General features: G+C 38.1%; 1 protein-coding gene across 1 annotated transcript in view; it reads right to left on the bottom strand.

The window, feature by feature from the left end:
* Positions 1-17,639, bottom strand: part of TNKS (tankyrase) — a 136,748-nt gene that overhangs the window by 89,195 nt on the left and 29,914 nt on the right. The window contains exon 3 of the mRNA XM_054064637.1: positions 14,974-15,069. Within this exon, the coding sequence (XP_053920612.1) occupies positions 14,974-15,069 (96 nt within the window). The remainder of the gene's footprint in view (positions 1-14,973; positions 15,070-17,639) is intronic.

Here is a 17,639-nt window from a genome sequence, read left to right as displayed (position 1 = left end):
AAAGGCACTGCAGGTAACTGAGGATGGTGCAGAGGGCAAGACTTGGTGACGTGAACTTTGCTGTCAATTTGTTGCTTGCTTGGAGCCAACCATGTGTGCCTTCCAAGGTCTGGACTTTGCTATTTATGATCAAATCCTTGGCAAGTTTAATTACTATAGGTGTAACCTTTTTATAAGAACTGACAAGGAGAGCTTTGTAGAAACACATCCAAGCTGTCCCAGCTCTCAGCCACATCTATCAAAATTGTCATTTCCAAAGGAATAAACTTGGGCATATGAAAACAATTTCCCAATGAAGTGCTAGAAGTAGACAGTTAAAAACAGCTTGCTCATGGACACAGTCTTCTTCAATCAGGAATACATCTATAAATCCACAGAAGTAACATAAATTGGAAGAGGAAAGAGTTAACTCACAAGCTCTCTTCCACGCCCTCAAAAAGAGGGCAAAAGTATTTTGTGCTCCTTTTATCTACTTGATAAATGTGAGGGGATTGATTTGTTTGTTTTTATGTTACGAAACAGTTCTTGTTCACTGAGACAGCCTGTGTTTCTTGCTGCTAATCTAGGCCTTAACTCTGCATCTTACTTCTTGTGATCAGCCCTCAAAGACCAAACTTTGCTGACCTAATCATAGAACTTTTGCTGCCATAGGTTCTCTCCCAAGTTGTGTAAAAAGACTGACACATGCAACAAATTAAAAAAAGCATGAGTCTTGTATGGCCTAGTAAGTTCTTAAAATTATGGAAACACTTATCACCCAAAGCAGCAGGATCATCTGTGGAGTCTGGAACAAAAGCAGCAGAGAAATAAGCTTATTATCCATAAGGAGAAAAGCCTAATCTTAACACATTTCAGACTAATAAAATATCAGGACATAGCCTGCTTTTGTTATAAAAAGGAAATTATTACACTATGGGAGTCTAATCCTCAACAGAGGATAAATCCTTTTGTCCAAACTTTGTGCCTGTAAGCAGTTCCAAGGAAAAGTAAAATGACATCAATGTCTATACATCATATCTGTAACAAGTCTCAGCTACACAGTCTCAAAATTACCACTGAAACCTATTATGCTATTCTCAACAGAAATGGAACTACCTTAGTGGGACAGGAATAGAAAAAGCACTGTGGAAACCAAAGACTTCTGATACTTACCAACTATTTATGAAAGATTATAGATAACATAGAGCACATACATTCACACTCTACGGTCTACTGTTATTTAATTCTGGTTCTCTAAGTGTTGCAACATAATAGAGCATGATTTATCAATGCATTTCCAAAGCTTCAAAAGAGTTTTGCTTAATTTATGTTATAGCTTGCCAGATGCATGAAAATTTTCCATTAATAATGTGGTACCAATTCAGAATTTTCTGTCTTGGTGCAAGACCGACAACAGATTAACTATTTTGTTAAAATTAGAAACCGTTCAATGCCACCAACCAAGTAAAGTACTTAATCTTATAGTTCTTTTAAGCATATGAAGAGACCCATTGCACTACAGGGGAAAGTTATAAAATGTAGGATTAAATGCAACTAAATTAGGTACAAACCACAAAGAAAAATATAATTTTGAGAAATCTCTAAAGCATACTGGAAACAACCAGCTTGTGAGACATGGAAGGCTGAATCTTTGCTGCCAGAGTTTCTTTATCATATATAAAACAAGTAACAATGAAGTTAATGCATTTTTAAAGGCAGAGATGACTTCTTATCTCCCAATGAGGTCATGCTTTATAAAACCACCCCCAAAACGATTACATAGAGGTTTAGAGTAAGTCTTAATATTAACTTTTTCGTGTTATAAATTAAACTTTGAACCTTCATGACAGTCAGATGAAGAGCTATGCGCAAGTGACAAGTTCAAAGTAAACTCCTTTTCCTTCTCTAACCTCAGAAAAGCAATACAAAACAAACAAGCAAACAAAAAAGCAAGCAGCAATTAGCCTTATCAAGTGGGCTTTGTATGAACAGTAAGGGAAGAAAGAGCCTACCATATAAAAAGACAACTCTAATCATGAAATAAGAAGAGAGCTGATCTCTCAGAAGAACCATTGAATTCTAAGAAGAAAAAGAAACAACCTTCATTTTGGCAAAAGGGGACCAAAATTATATGCAGACAAAAGGTTCTGCATCTTCTCTGTGCTAAGTGCACTAAAGAGAAGTAGGCACAGGAAGATTTCCAAGGCTTGTTACAATGCCCTTGAATTACCAGATGTTCCTGCCAATGGCAACACGAAGAACCACACTCCCATAGTGAAAGACTGCGCTGCAGTGGCTGCAGGAGGCTGTGAGAGAAAGCTGAAAAGGTAAGAGATCCCGTGTTAATGCCAGGACTAAAGGTATTTGAACTGCGAGGCTCCATTTCTATGGAAAGCACCAAGACAGACGTCTTGTAGCCAGGAGGTATGTTGGACAGACACACAAAAAGGGCTGGCTCACACAGACACAAGACATTCGAAGGACAAGTCTTGCCTCTTCATACATGAATACAGCAGTTTCATAAACAGCGATCAGGCATGGTGCTCAAAAGTTACAAAAACTCAACCATCAAAGACACTTTCTACAGCTCAGAAATTTTAACTTAAATTTTTAAAGAGAAAAAACTCAGCTGTATTCCTTTGTGCATGAAGACAATAAAAACAGAAAATGCAAAATAATGGGCCTGCCTGCTTATTACTCTGATGGCAAATATTGCTTAGACCTGCATTATTCCTTTATATCCACTTATCATGCTTGTCCTATAATAATTGCATGCAGAAAAAAAATACTTTAAACAAGTAATTCACTTTATTTTACAAAATCTGGAATAAGATGTTTACTCAAAAGATGCAGACCACACCCATAGCATCTCTGAGCAGAGCAGCACCCAGCGAGACCTTCACTGAAAAGGCCTCCACCTTCACTCCAGATATGGTGAACATTGCAGCATTGCTTCAGTCAGTAACATTAAATGTCTGTATAAACCTCAATTTAACCCCAGATCTTTCCTGGATCACAACTGGAGCACTCAGCATCTGGCAGGATTGAGCCCTAAGGACATATGCAAGGAGAAATTAGCAATTTCAATTTAAATGCAAATACTTATTCTTCCCAGTGAAAATTGAAGTATAACAAGTGATCTCTCCTCACACAGAAACAGCCTTGATTGTTATTTAATGATCACAACTAGTAGTTAGAGAGCATGAAATGAAGCTAATAAATCTTCCGTTGAGCTTTAAATTTTCAACAAACAGAAGTTCTCAAAGTTTTCAAAACCAGTTCAGACTGATTTTCTTTGTCGTAAACAAAACTTCCCAAGTTTTTCAGTCACAGACCCACACACTGGCACCACATGGAGAAACTGAAATGCTTGGCTACCTGAATAAATTTAAGATTTTGGGGGGGGAGGGGGGTTTAGTGCTACTTAAACATTCTAAAATGCATCATAATATGTGAAATTCAAGTTCATGCATCACCACTACTAACTACAGGATCAGTTTGCCTTCCAATGATAAATTAAGAAATAGGACAAAGACTATGGAAGTAGGTTTTCCTCCTTTCTTACTCAAGCCTTGCTGGAGAATATCAATACAGTTTGGTTTGTTTGAGTTATAACATACCTAAGTTACGTTCTGCTTTAAATGAAGCTAAGTTGAGGATTATTTTTGTTTGACAGTTGAATAATTTTAACAAATAATTAAAGAATTTAACAGTTTCTTTAGAAAACAGTCATCCAGACTGGTTCCTCCCACACCTGGAAAAGGGAAAAATGAAACAAAAACAAGTTCATGAGATTCCAAATCCTGGAACTTCTGAATCTTAGCAGTCAACACTTCGATTATTTGTGATAGCTTGAATTAATTAGTCACCACTGAAATGGCTACTTATTTCAGTATAAACTACTAGTTTATTAAAACAGCAGTAAAGTATCCATTCACTGTGAAGCATCCATTCTAAAAGCCTCTTTATGCACCAATGTAAAACACTGACAGTAAACTATGTAAAAATGATACTGTCATTGCCTTACACATATGAACGGACACCTTTCTGATGATAAGAAGCATACATGTGCATGTGCGTGCATGCATTAGAATTAAAATGTTCCCCACACACCACACCCCCAGTATTAAGTGAACTTTCTCCAGAATTACAAAGCACGTGTAAAATAAAACAGAATCAATGCAGTTCTTTTTCAATCTCATGTGCAGTGTACTCTTAAGTATGTGCACCAAGGCCCTGCATTCAGACTCCAAACAGTGCTGTGGTCAACTGTAGAGGGACATCTGGAATATTTCTAGAAAGAAAACCGAGTCACACAAGCAAAACCTGTCCAGTAAAGAAGGTTACAGGTATTTGCTGTAGGGATACCTTCTTTCTCACCCCTTCTCTCAATTCACTGCCCCTTCAACAGAATAAGTCAGGTGGATGGTCCCAGTGCTTGGGCACTGGGCTCATGTCAAGGCACGGAAGATGAGCCATGCCAGACCTGTGGTGCTTGACCTGTCCATATGGGCCGTCAAAGTGATGGTACCAGTTACATGATACTAAATATAGGCTTCTTGTATCTCTTCATTCACCTTTGGGAAGTTTCGTACAGCACAACAGAAAACTAAACCATGGCCACATGAAATGTAAACTGCATCTGGGCACACGAATCAGATCACCTCATCAAATAAGGCAGGTCAATTTCATTTCCACTACATATTTCTACAATTACAAAAATCCCCAACGCCCTGAAATTCATTTCGAAAGACTTCACAGTAGGTGGTCTAAGCTCAGAAGCACATGAAAGCAAAACAAGCTGCATCCAAGAAATATGACTCTCTTCAATATACTCGTTGTAAACAGAGCTAGTAGCAATTCTGATAGCTGCTAGGAAACTGAAGGTTACTTAATTAAGATTTAAAGAGTAGTTTCCATTGTAATTCTGCCAACTTTGAATCCTGCAGGCTGTAATTCTTCTTGCTTATCTCAAGTTAATTTTTAAAATTATACTAACAGAATTGCACCACATCCACAAAAAGCGTTTGTGTTGTCCACAAAGCTCATATATAACACTGTATTTGAACAAAATATAGAACCTATGGATTTAAAAATCTAGATATTTCAGAGTAGAGACCTGAAATGTAACAGAGTGCCATCCAAAGTTAGAAGAAATGCCTCGTATGGCAAAAAACTCAAACCTATCTGTCTAAACGGTAGGTTGCTGAGGACTGCAGCTTGGATTAGCCATGTCACAAGAAAAGTGAGAAGATACCTAGGCAAACGAGGGACAGGAATAAAGAAGAATGCTGGGCAAAGTCTGAAAAAGAAGATACTACAGTGGTAAAAACACATTCCCCTCCAATATCTGGCTGACTTTGCCTGCCACTAAACTCAGCTTGTCTGTACTCTGCTATGAACATAGCGCGCTTTCCCTCTCATGGGATCCATGACTCTCTCTACAAAATGATGACAATATTCAGTGTATGAATAAGGATGGCACAAGCTAAATCTTGACTGCAGGACACCTGCTTTGTTTACTGCATAAATGGGAAAATACACAGGAACTGTTGGGAGCAGTAAATGGAACAGCAAAGCCTAGTGCTCATCCTTGTTCAGTTTTATGATTGAGCACCTTAAGGTGAAATGGGATATCAGAGACAAACACAGAAACTGTGCTTCAAACCCTGCTACAAGAATGGCAGCATCAGCAAGGGGCAAGACAAAGCCTGGGGCACAGAAGTTTCAAAAAGTGCAAATAAGCCCGGAGAGGACTGTCACAACTTTACGTATAAGTTGTCTGATTTAAGGAAGAATTTTCAGGTATACTATTAAAAATTTATTTCCTCCTAAATCAGAGAAATCACAACCTTAAGTGCTAGGTTAATGAAGCCACAGGGACTTGAGAACCATCACAACAGTTTTCAAAGAAACAGAAGTTACACAAGCAATAGGTGAAGACATTAGTACAAAAATTTTTAGACATTTAATGCCTCATAAGAAAGGAATGGAAGCAAAAAGCAATTATATATCTCCTTTCAAAACATTTCCCTAAAAAAACTTCATGACTTACATAAACAAAATGTAACTCAGGAGCCCAAGTCCCTTTAAATTTCAGGAGTATTAACTACTTTTTAACATCTTACCCTTCAACTTAAGTCACACCCAGCACACGTAGTAGTAAAATTAAAGGGGGGAAAAAAAGACTTATGACCCAGCCACGTGGCCTGTGCTGTAGAAAACTCAGGATGCAACCTGTGCCTGGCACTAGGCAAGGCAGGAACACTCTGCAGCTGGCAAGAACTAGCCCCACCTCTCACTAGAGCAAAACTAGTGCAGTAGTTCTGTACATACAGAGCGCCTAACACAGCCACAGTGCTCAGTAGCAATGTGACCAAACCAAGAGCTTTTGTAAGGACTTGCTTCTTCCTTTTTTCATTTTACTAGCTCAAGAAATAAGAGTATCAAAATCATACCAGAAACTGTCCTGAAGTATGCAGGCAAGAGGAAAATGAGAACGGAATGTAGAATCAGGAAGCTAGCTGGACAGAGAAGCTGAAAAGATCATGGATTCTGGATGAAGAATTTAGAAGACAGAAGGGTGAAAAAAAACCAACGAAACCACCAATTACAGGTTTAGTAAGAAGCACAGTGAAGGATGGAGATCTCAACTAAGGGATGCATATATGCATACATGCAAGTATGTTAGCAGGTAGAAGGGACCATGTTAAGAAGCTTAAGGACAAACCCATGTCCTGGAACTGGGATCAGAAGTTGGACAGCATTGGGCACAGTAGACAATACTACTGCAAGAACTGGCTGCATGAGCCAGTATCACCATGTTTAGAAACAACGGGGGAAACAACCAACTATTTTTACCACACACTACCTTTTATACCAATGTTTCCTTGACCAGGAGGCAGCAAGTAACACAAGCCACTTCAAACCTAGGTGCTTTATAGCAGGATACAATGAATCTTTACTCAGTTGCTAACAGAGATGAACTAGAAGAGCAAAAAGCCACTGTTTTTCAGTATATTAGAATGACACTCCAGACCATGCGGAAATACTGGTCAGAATCAAGAAGAACATCCTGTTTCCAAAGGCTATATTTAGCTGCCTTAACCACATATGCAACCTCTCTACCTCCATGCACCACTCACCACCCCATCTTGCACCACTCACTCTTGCTTTCATCTTTTGCAGCAAGTGAAGCAGGAGTCAGATGGACACTGTCGTACTTCACTGTGCAGTCTTGATTCCTCCTCAGCACACAGCCATCCATCCTGCTGAATGAGCCAGTGGGGAACAGTAGGCAGTCTCATAAGCAGAATCTGCGTCTTAATATGTGCATAAAAACATAAAATTAAGACTGCCTGCCTCTCCCACTTCCTAGTTAATATATTTTCCTAATGCAACATTAACATTATTTCAGATTCATCTGTTCAGCCCAGAAAAAAAAAAAATCTTAAATTATTTTGCCCATACATTTCCAGACTCCACAGATTTCACAATTGAGTGTCTCGTCGCTTTCAAAATTTAAACACAGTCTCACTTTCAGAAAAAAGGAGCCCAAGTATGAAAGGCTGCTCTTGAAGTTATAGTACAAGAGATAAAACCAATGGGAGCTTTTGTTTGCAGGAATTATCCACCTAGCTCATTTTTTTTTCCAAGAAAGTTCCACGCTTACTTACAGACTACATTGCAGATTAGAATCAAATACTCAAAAATTACATTAAAAGAGTTAGAACCACAGCATGGCTATTCTACTTACTAACAGAACCAAACAAATGAGAACTTGGATCACATAAGATTCTCCATCCACTCATTTCTTACCACTGCCCTCGGCTGAGTACCACACGCAGTATACAGTGTGAAATTGCTGTCTAAGTACAACATTCCAGTAAAGTTATCCATGGACAATTGAGAAGTGTAGTAGAGATCAAAGTAGTACTTAGTCTCAGGACTGACAGAAGTCGCTATTAATAACAAGAAGTGTTCAACATAGACTATACAAAAAAACCTCAAAAAATAAATCCTAAACATCACATCAAATAAAGCTGTCTAATTGACATTTGCAGAAGAAGAAAATAATTCCCTGAAGTATAAGACTGGTCAGCGCTGAAGGCAAAGAAACAAAAAGAAGATAAGCGCTCTGATGCACTATGGAAACAGAAATGCTTCTTATGCATTTCTGCAGTATTTTTCCTGGGGCATGGAAAATACATTTTGGGCTCTTTACTTACATGGTACTTATCTGTTATTCTGTCCATTTGAATAACAAGAAATCTTAGGAAGAAAAGCTTCTTTTGAGTTTGATGTTGTTAAACTTCAGTGTGTAGTATAGGCTAAATAAACTTGTGCACATGGGGTTTCTGAAACCTTTCAAAGCATCCAAAACTCTATATATACAAGAGCAGAGCTGAGAATCAGAGAATTGAAAGACTGCTCTTAAGTGCTTTGTGAAAGCTTTGAAACGATAATTAGTTCTTTTGACAAGTTAAGAGTTTGAGTCCATTCAAAGAGCTCTTATTAAGTATTCCTAACTGGACAGCATGGTAAAAAGAAAAGACAAGAGTGAAAAACCTCACAAAAGGGATGGCATAAATCAAACCCATGCTTTTTATAAAAGCGCCAATCCCGAAAACCACAGCACCCCTTCTTATTTGACCATCTACACAGACTACAAACTTTTAACTCCTTGCCTAAGCATAAGATACAAACAAGAAGGAGAAGTTGTTTGACCCAGCCAGTCAGCTACATTCCGAAGACGACATTTCAAGACACGCAACCACTCTTGAACAAAAGATGAGGATCACAGCTCTTGTCTAAAATAGGGAGCTAGGGGAAAGAGAGGAGAAGCTCTCATTACGCTAAAGCTAAGCTTGATGAAACAAAAGCATCCAGAGCTAAAGTTTCACTAGGAAGAAACCCAAGCATATCAAGGCATGGGAATGGAAAACTTGGGCAGGAGAACATATATGCTCGCTCATATAAATCCTCGCAGAAGTCCTTCAGTAAAAGACTAAAGAAATTATGTAGAAATGGAATAGAATCAAAGTACTTTCAAGGATCAGACACTTAAAAGGAGAAGTAATTTGTTTCCTTTATGATAAAACACACTGGAATTTGTGTTAAATAACCTACCGCATTGAAGGAAACATTTAAATTATTCTGTTACCAGAGAAAACTGAAGAAATTAGAAAGACCTAAGACAAACTGAGAGAACAGGCAATAAAATGGGTAGACCAAAGGAGTACTGACAAATTAAAACAATAAACACTGCATGCATAATATAAATCATCTGGAATTATACTGGAATCCAAGCAGCAAATTCAAGAATTCAGTATTCCTTTAGAGGCTGCCATAAAACATTCAGCTCTTCCGCAATCACAGAGGTAATAAAAAACAAACTTAGCCTGAATAAAACGTGGAATAAAAAAATGCCATGAAAGCTATTAAATCATCACTGTATAAGTCAACAGGATGTTATACCAAAGCACAGTGATCAAACTGATACACACTATCTTGAAAGATTAATGCAGTGCTGGAAAGCAGAAAGGGAATCAGCAATACTGGTAGTAATATCAAAATGAAACTTCATTTTCACTAAGGTGACACTTTATATGTAGACACGCTAAGGAACAAGGACTCCTCTTAAGTGAAAACATAAAAGAAGGGCACACAGACTATGTCATGGCATCTAAAACAAAAGCGAACTGTTTCATTCTCTTTCCTCTCAACAGGAGAGCAAGGAAATGTGAAATGGAACTGAAATATGACTAAGCCAAATGGAGTAAGGAAGGCATTTCACTCCTGGCCTGCCAAGTAACCAATGCATTTCCTTTAAAGGGGAAAGTGGGAGCTATATCACACATTAAATGAGAATTTTTTAAATTATGTATTTAAAACTATAACAAGATAGTCATGATTATAGTACAATCTAAAAAGAAGACAAGATTTACACATCAATATAGTTAGAGCTCCTAGATGAGGGCCACCTAAATGGTAGACTTCATGTTAGGTCCGTGCCACAGATACATTTTGCCCATATCTTTCCAAAGACTGGATGAGCAATACCTCAGCATTCCAGAACGAAAGCTGATATTCCTCATAATTCTCCAGGGAGTAGATGTTAAGTATCACCACGGACTCCAAATGTAAAAGCATCACATGACACCCGTACTAGCGTTTCCTCCTGAGAAGGCCTTGTTAAAAATGAGGAGAGTAGACCTACCTGAAGGCTGAACAAATAATAATCACAGCAACATACCTTCAAAGCACAAAACAACTGCTGGAAAAGGCCTTTTCAGACCTCCCACTTCAAGACGTATGTCAATAGGCTATACAAAATAAGGCAGAAGTTTCTGCAGGGCATGGGTATTCCTCACCTGCTGGTTTCCTGCACTTTCTCAAGGCAGCAGACACTCGTGTCACTCTCAGAAAGGACAATGACCCAGACAAATGTATGGCCTAAACCATTCTAAAGCCTGCCCTCCTCACCATTAAAACACTTCTCCTTTTACACTAACATTTATTATAGTGTTTCTTAAAGACAGAAGCTACACCTTGTCCAAATGATTTCAGAGCACACTATGTACGAATCAGATCAATAAAAGGAAGGGGAAAGGAGGCTGGCACCCTCCAAAAGGAAGTGCCAGTGTCTATCCAGAAAGCCTTCAAAATCCTAGGAGTGCCTGAAAGGAAACACCACCAATGCAGAAGAAGAGAGTTTAGGATTTTAGAAGGTCAAGCTATAAAGGTAAAAAAGCTGTCACAGTAAAAATATAACTAACCCAAACTAAAATTCTTTCTTCTCTTCCTGCCAATACCAAAATGGATGAGTTTTATTTGGAATCTTTTCCATTCTCTAAAGTTCAGTTAAATTTTTGTAGTGAAATACATTTAGGTTGGGAAAGACATTTAAGTTCATTAAGTCCAATCATAAAGTATCTGTGATTTCAGATTTTTCCCTTTCTTGCAGGCAAATCATGTACAGATAGCAATTCACTTCAAAAAAATTATGCAAATACATTTCAATAAATGGACAACGCTCACTCAAATTAAAAAGTTAACATGACAAATAGATGAAAACATGAATCCTCATTAACATTTCTGATAACCTTAGCCCAGCAGTACTTTCACTCATCAAGCTGTCCTTCACATCTAAAAAATACAAGTGAGAAATGTCCAACAAGACTTGAACACTTTGTTTGTAGAAGACATTATTTCCATAGCAAGCAGGAAAATCAGTCTTGTTTAACTCTGAAAATTGATTGTACCAACAAGACATTATATCGTACCCAAACATCTTCCTTTAATCTGGGGATGCAGCAGTTTCCAAATCTCTTCCATTTCGACCTGTTTCAAGGGAGTAATCCTTAACCCAATGAAAACCAACCTTGCAAAACAGTGGCATGAGGCAGTCAAGAACACACTGCCCAACCAAAGAGCTTTTCAGCTTTCAAGCTTTTTGGAAACTGCTTAAGCACAAAGAACAACCATTTGCATAGAGAAAGCATTTCCAAATAGCAGATAACATGGCAAGGTGGCAAAAAAGCATCACTATGTGAAAGATCAAAATAAATCATGCATATAAATCACAAACAATACCGTTGGTTCTACATATATTGTACAGGAAACATAAAAAGGTATGTTAACGTTAAAGAGGCAACAAGCAGGGTAAAAGAATAATGGAGACTAACATGACTTGCAGTACAGTGCCACAGTGCTATGTACTACAATACAAACAAGTCCCCATCTCAGAAACCAAACACCACAAAGGCAATTAAACTTAAATAAAATTAACTAGGATATTAATCTGATGTGTGTAACAGCTATAGCTTTTACATGCAATATGTTTAGAGTTTATACAACCACTTCAGCCTAGAGAAGAAGAGGATTATGATCCTTTTCTGACATCCTGATTCAGGAGCAGTAAGGGACACTAAGGAAAAAGAAATAAAAAATAATCACCCCCTCAGTCATGATATACTTGGCTCACACAAATGCTGTTTATCTTGCAGAAGTAGAAAAAAGACTGCTTTCCTGTTTAAGCAGTAAAAAGCAGATTCCCCAATTATATAAAACTTTTTTTTTTGCTGTTTTTTTAAGAAGCTGGAACTGGGTGAATAATTTCTATAAAATTCACCTTAATCTACAAAGAAATTTTCAAAGTCCATTTCCATCAAAATATTAGCCTTTCATTTGCATTATGTATCCTTTATAAAACAGACATTTTAAGAGAACATTGCAAGAAAATGGCTGGAAGTCATCCCAGAAACTACTGCATTATATATCCTTTCTGTAATTCAGGAGAAAAGGACACTATACATTATTCTAGACAGGGAGACAGAAAAGAACAAATCATTGTGGATTCAGCATTTGCTGCCAGAACACCAGAAATGCTTTTTACGCAGCAGGAATGTCCCTTTTAACATACATATAGAATTCTTTGTTAAAATGAAAAGATGTATTCAATTACCAACAAGTTTTCTGTTCACTTTCGCTAAGTTGGAGGTCAAAGAGAGACTATAATCACAGCTCATTCACAAAGCGATTAACATTAATGCATGAATTTATGCATTTACACAACTACTTGGTCAAAAAAGAGGAACCTTGTTCTCCAACAATCAATACAGTAGCAATGTGGAAAGTCTATTATGGCCATAGACACGGATAGAAAAAGGAACCCAAAATAACATGATGTGGAATAGCCTTGACGTGCATGCTGTTTAACGATGCAGATATGGTAATAATTATAGATTGTGCTTTCAGAATCACTCCAGTTTTAAAAGTACTAAATATGAGCGTTCCTAAAATCCCACTGTTCAACATTAAATACTGAAAATTAAGTTAATACATCCTACTCATCTTTAATCCAGTAATACCTTTAAGTCCTGATGCACCTAATTGCAAAGCATTGCTGTAGCTAAAGATTATCCCAAACCAGATAGATCCTACGAAATCCCTTAAGCCTCCTTCTTCCAGAGGGATGAAGCAAGACCTGAAGTTAACAACATATGGAAAATGTATGAGAAAGTAGCAGCCTAACAGAGATACTAAAAAGCAGGACAGTATCCTGAAAAATAAATCTATTAGTAGGAAGAGCTTCAGTTTAAATAGTTTAAACCCAGTGTGAGCTTTTTCAGTTATTGTGAATCATACAGCAGCTAAAGCCTGAATCAAACCCTATTTACAGAGCTTGGAGCTCAGGTGCACAACACGGAGAGAACCAAGAGCCACCTTGAGGACAAAGCTGAAAAAAAAACAAAAGCTGATATTCTTGCTACAAAGAACACACACACATACAAAAATCACCTCTTTTATGAACACTAAACCACCTAAATAATGTTTTATGAACACTAAACCACTAAACCACACGTGCAGCAGAAGTGGTTCTGTGCACATGTGTTTATATGCCCAACCTAGTAACATCCATTGGTTGCAGAAGCAGTCACTGTATGCTTGCCTGCAAGGTATTAGGGGTGAGGCTAGGGATACAGGGTGCTTGCTGCACTCGACAGAACATTCTCAGAGGACTGCTTCCAATCTATCTCCACTTGTTTGCTATGATAATTTGCCCTCCCCACTGCCTAATGCACAAGGTGATGATCTAGTGCCCAGAGAACTCAGTGGAGCAAACATGAAGGTCTGAGATAATGACTTCAGAAGTCTTCCATTATCCTTTGAAGCCCTTTTTTTGAGAATAGCCTGAAGAGCAGCTGGGAGCCTGGAACCCCCAGGCTCACCACTACTAAATGCCAAATATTCATTAACACCTCTGAGGTACCTTTACTCCCTGGTGTCCTTTCCACCCTCAGCATCTGTACGACTGTATCCATTAACAGCCAAAAGTCAGATTAACCTGCTTAGCAGAGCTAACATGAGTGGTTAACACCGTAGGAATGTGTTTAAATTTGACATTGAGTAATTAAACTAAATTGTACATATTTAAAGTGCATTGTTCCAAAGGTACTCTCAAATCACTGCAGAGCTGTAGATAATTATGTATAGCAGTCAGTGCACTGGAAAAAGATGATGAGGAAATGTTCCTGACAAAGTGAAGGGAGCTGGTATGCTCTGAACATAATCTGAGGAAATACGGGTGTTGCATAGCACAAAACCTATAAATTATGCTGTCAATAAAAAGAGAGAGAATAGGGGAAATAAAGGTGAAAGGAGAAAAATAGCTGTTTCTTTGAATGAAGCTGAGCTGCCAAATACCTTTCTATAAATCTGATTGTATATGTTTTAAAATTCAAGATTACTTTGTTCTAAACATTATTTCCTAGATGTCAAAATCAGCACAGAGGACCATGTATTTCTTGTAAAATACTTGACAGGCTATTATATTACACTTATAATGCCCACTGGTAAGCTACAACAGGTAATTTACAGAAAAAAAGCGGTGTAAAACCAAAGTTGTATCTTTAGAATATTTTCATTAAACATATCCCTGGCAATTAATAGCCCAAAAAAAGTAAAAAAAAATTGGTGGGTGAGAAAAAGTTCTATGTAACATGACTAATGAGGAAGAGGAAGGGAAGAGTAGCATATGAATCTGCAGCAAAATAATGTAACTATTCATCTCTGCAGTCAGTAGTAGGTTGTCTTTCAGATCACAGGTACTTTTATAGTTACACAAATGTCCTTGCTTGCTCAACAGTGAAGGTCTTAAAACAACTGACCTGATTTTTTCCTTCTTTTTTTGCAGAGCTTGGGGGCTCCTACTTAATCCATTAAAAATAAAAAAAAACAAAACCACAGAAACAGCGAATAATGAATGATGTTACAACAGAAAACTACAGCATTAGCATAAGTGGAATGAGCAAACCTACAGCAGCATAGCAGATGAGCGACAGTTACACCAATATGAAATCTGTTAAAACACAGTTTTAAAATGCTCTTACACAACAGAAAAACCAAACAGGCAGAAGGGTCTTATGATGCTGAACTTATACACACAAAATGAATCACAGGTAACGCTGCCAAGAGATGTATGCATCTTACCCGTGAGTACAGCTTTTGCTGAAGGGTCTGCCAGATCCAGTGCAGACTTCCCATCGGTGTTCCGAATGTTTGGATCAGCTCCGTGCTGCAGCAGCACTGTGCAGGGAAAGCAGAAACAGTTTCTTACCTCAGGGTTACACAGATTATTTACTGTTAAATGTCTCCTCGGCATGATGTAGGCATAAACACACATTGCACAATTTTCTTTGTTTTTCCTTGGGTTTTTTTTCTCCTCTCTCTCTCCCTTTTTCTTTTTCCTTTTTTTTTTTTTTTGTTGTTAATCACTGCAGCAAAAGATCCTCTCTAGAGTAAGGCTAAGTTGGCAAGTTAAGATATAGTAAGATCACATGACTTCATATGATAAACATGAACCCTGAATCTCTTGCAATACTCGGGTTTTAGGTTCCTCCTGACAGCTTGCTGAGAAGCTCTGCATTCACTGACTCACGCTAGGAAATCTGCTAACTGTGGAACCTGCTCCTGCCTTTACCACCTCTACTGCTGCTTGTTACCACTCCTGTTCCTTTTCCTGCCTAATATCCCAAGTCACCCTGCCTCTGTAAATGAGTAATACTCCAGCCTTTCAGCAGCTTCTCACTTGTGCACAAAACCTTAAGGGCAGCATACACTTTTTGACAGCAAGCTGGTAACAAATAGGGCAACATGTGTAACCTGGTAGCCTGCAGTCTGGATGTTCACAGGCTATTATTCTCATTCGTATTTCTTTTTCTTACTAAACTTATTAGCACACAAAAATTCAAGCACATAAAAATCAGAATGCAATCTGCAACCATATGGCTAGGAAGGCACTGAGAAAGTAAACTACCATCTAGAAAGGTTTATCAAAAAAAGGAAAATACAATCTCGCCTGTAAACTCCTTTGAACAGAAACAACATAATAACAATGCAATTCAGATCACTCAATTTCAAGACCAAGACATTTTCCACTAAACTGGAAAACAAAGTCCACCACAATGTCTGACAAAAAGGGCCCCAATTTTGTTTCCCTAAATGTTGTGCAAAATAAGCACAACACATTACAAATTCAGAGCAACAGTTACATACTTACTCTGAACAAGCCCAAACAGAGGCATAGAGACTCAATGTTAAGGATACAAACAGTAAAGCACAGCAGACATTGATGGTTTCTCATGTAACCACACCTGTTATAGCTGCACTGAAGGAGTCAAGACAAAGAAATACTTGCAAACATTTTTTGTAACTGAAGGTGCAATATCTCTTCATAGACAGGATTACCCAGGAAAAAAACATAACCTAATCCATAACAAAAGTAATTACCTATATTATATTACCTATATTATGTAGCACTTCCATCAGCAAAAGACTTTTCAGAAAAGCTTTTCTAAATTAAGATTTTAACTGGTAGTATTGTTCTTACTCAAGCCTCTTTTCTTACACAATTCTGACTTTAAATGCTTTTTAACATTGCCAAAGTTCATATATTTCAGGTTACAAGATGCTATTCTACAGGCTTGCCCTAAGCTGAATTTTTGCATAAGTTTGGTGTTTCAATGAAGTACATTGACTTATCTCATGCTTTGCAAAGAAGGTGCAATTGTCCAACATTTTTGAAAGAAGATTTAACTAGGTAGACCAGGCTTTTCCTAGGAGTTTTCCTTATTCGGTGGTGGTTCTCTTTTCTCCATGTCAAGACAAAGACACCAAAACGGAAAAGAAAAAGATAACGCAGCTCGCACATGTTCACAGAAGCTTGTTAAGATCTGGCACCTACGTTTCTGAAGATACCATCTGTGTCATACATGCTACCACCCCCTAAGAGATCTTACTCACAGACAGGTATGACTCTGAGCCAGTCGAGCACACTCCAGCAGGAGGTGGTGAAAAGGGCTTTTTGCAGATTTTTTTAACTCAGTAGGCAGATTTAGAAAGTAAGTATGGAAAGATACATGCAATATCTTCTGTTTCTATACTCTTGAACCCCGCCAGTAAATCTGTATTTCAGAGGAGATGGTAGCCATTTTTCCAAAAGGCATCAGTGTAAAAGCAGGACCTTAAAAGAGGGAACCAGCAACTAAGTGTCTATCAAGAGAAAGCAGTTAGCACAAAACGATGAAACAGCACGGACTGGATGAGAAGACAGTGAAGGATTCACATGGCAAAAAGCCCAGGACAAAGAGCTAAGGAAGAGAACTGAACAAGATGATATAGCAAAGAAAGAGATAATAGCTCAGATGAAAACTCCAGGAAGAAAGACCAGGAGAGAGGAATGACTGGGATTTGACCAGAGCTGGAGGTTTGGACTAGCACATGAAGCAAAACTGAGTCAGGTTAGGGTGCAAGAAAGGTGACTTTGAAAAGTGAGAGGTAACTGGTACAGAGATGTCAAAGGGATCTGCACCTGCCTGAGCCCAGCATTAAAACAGAAGCACAGATTTTTCAAGTCTCAGTCTTCAGCCTTGTGCAAACCAAGCAAGAGCGCTCCCCAGCTACTTCTGCTGGCGCACATGGAAGACGACAACACAGTCCTGCTTTCAACTCATTTCCTAGCTAAAGTAACAAAGGATTAAGCAGTGTATCTAACCTGTCCAGCCATGCTAATGAACCATGCAGGGTTTTGGCACAGGTTACAACACACAATTTCTGCGTCAGGTTTTTAATTTTTTCAAAACCTAGGGAAATACATC

Source organism: Cuculus canorus, chromosome 4 (genome assembly GCF_017976375.1).
Source record: "Cuculus canorus isolate bCucCan1 chromosome 4, bCucCan1.pri, whole genome shotgun sequence".
Classification (NCBI taxonomy): domain Eukaryota; kingdom Metazoa; phylum Chordata; class Aves; order Cuculiformes; family Cuculidae; genus Cuculus; species Cuculus canorus.
The sequence above is the reverse complement of the archived record's forward strand: the minus strand, read 5'-3'. Positions and strand labels throughout refer to the sequence as shown.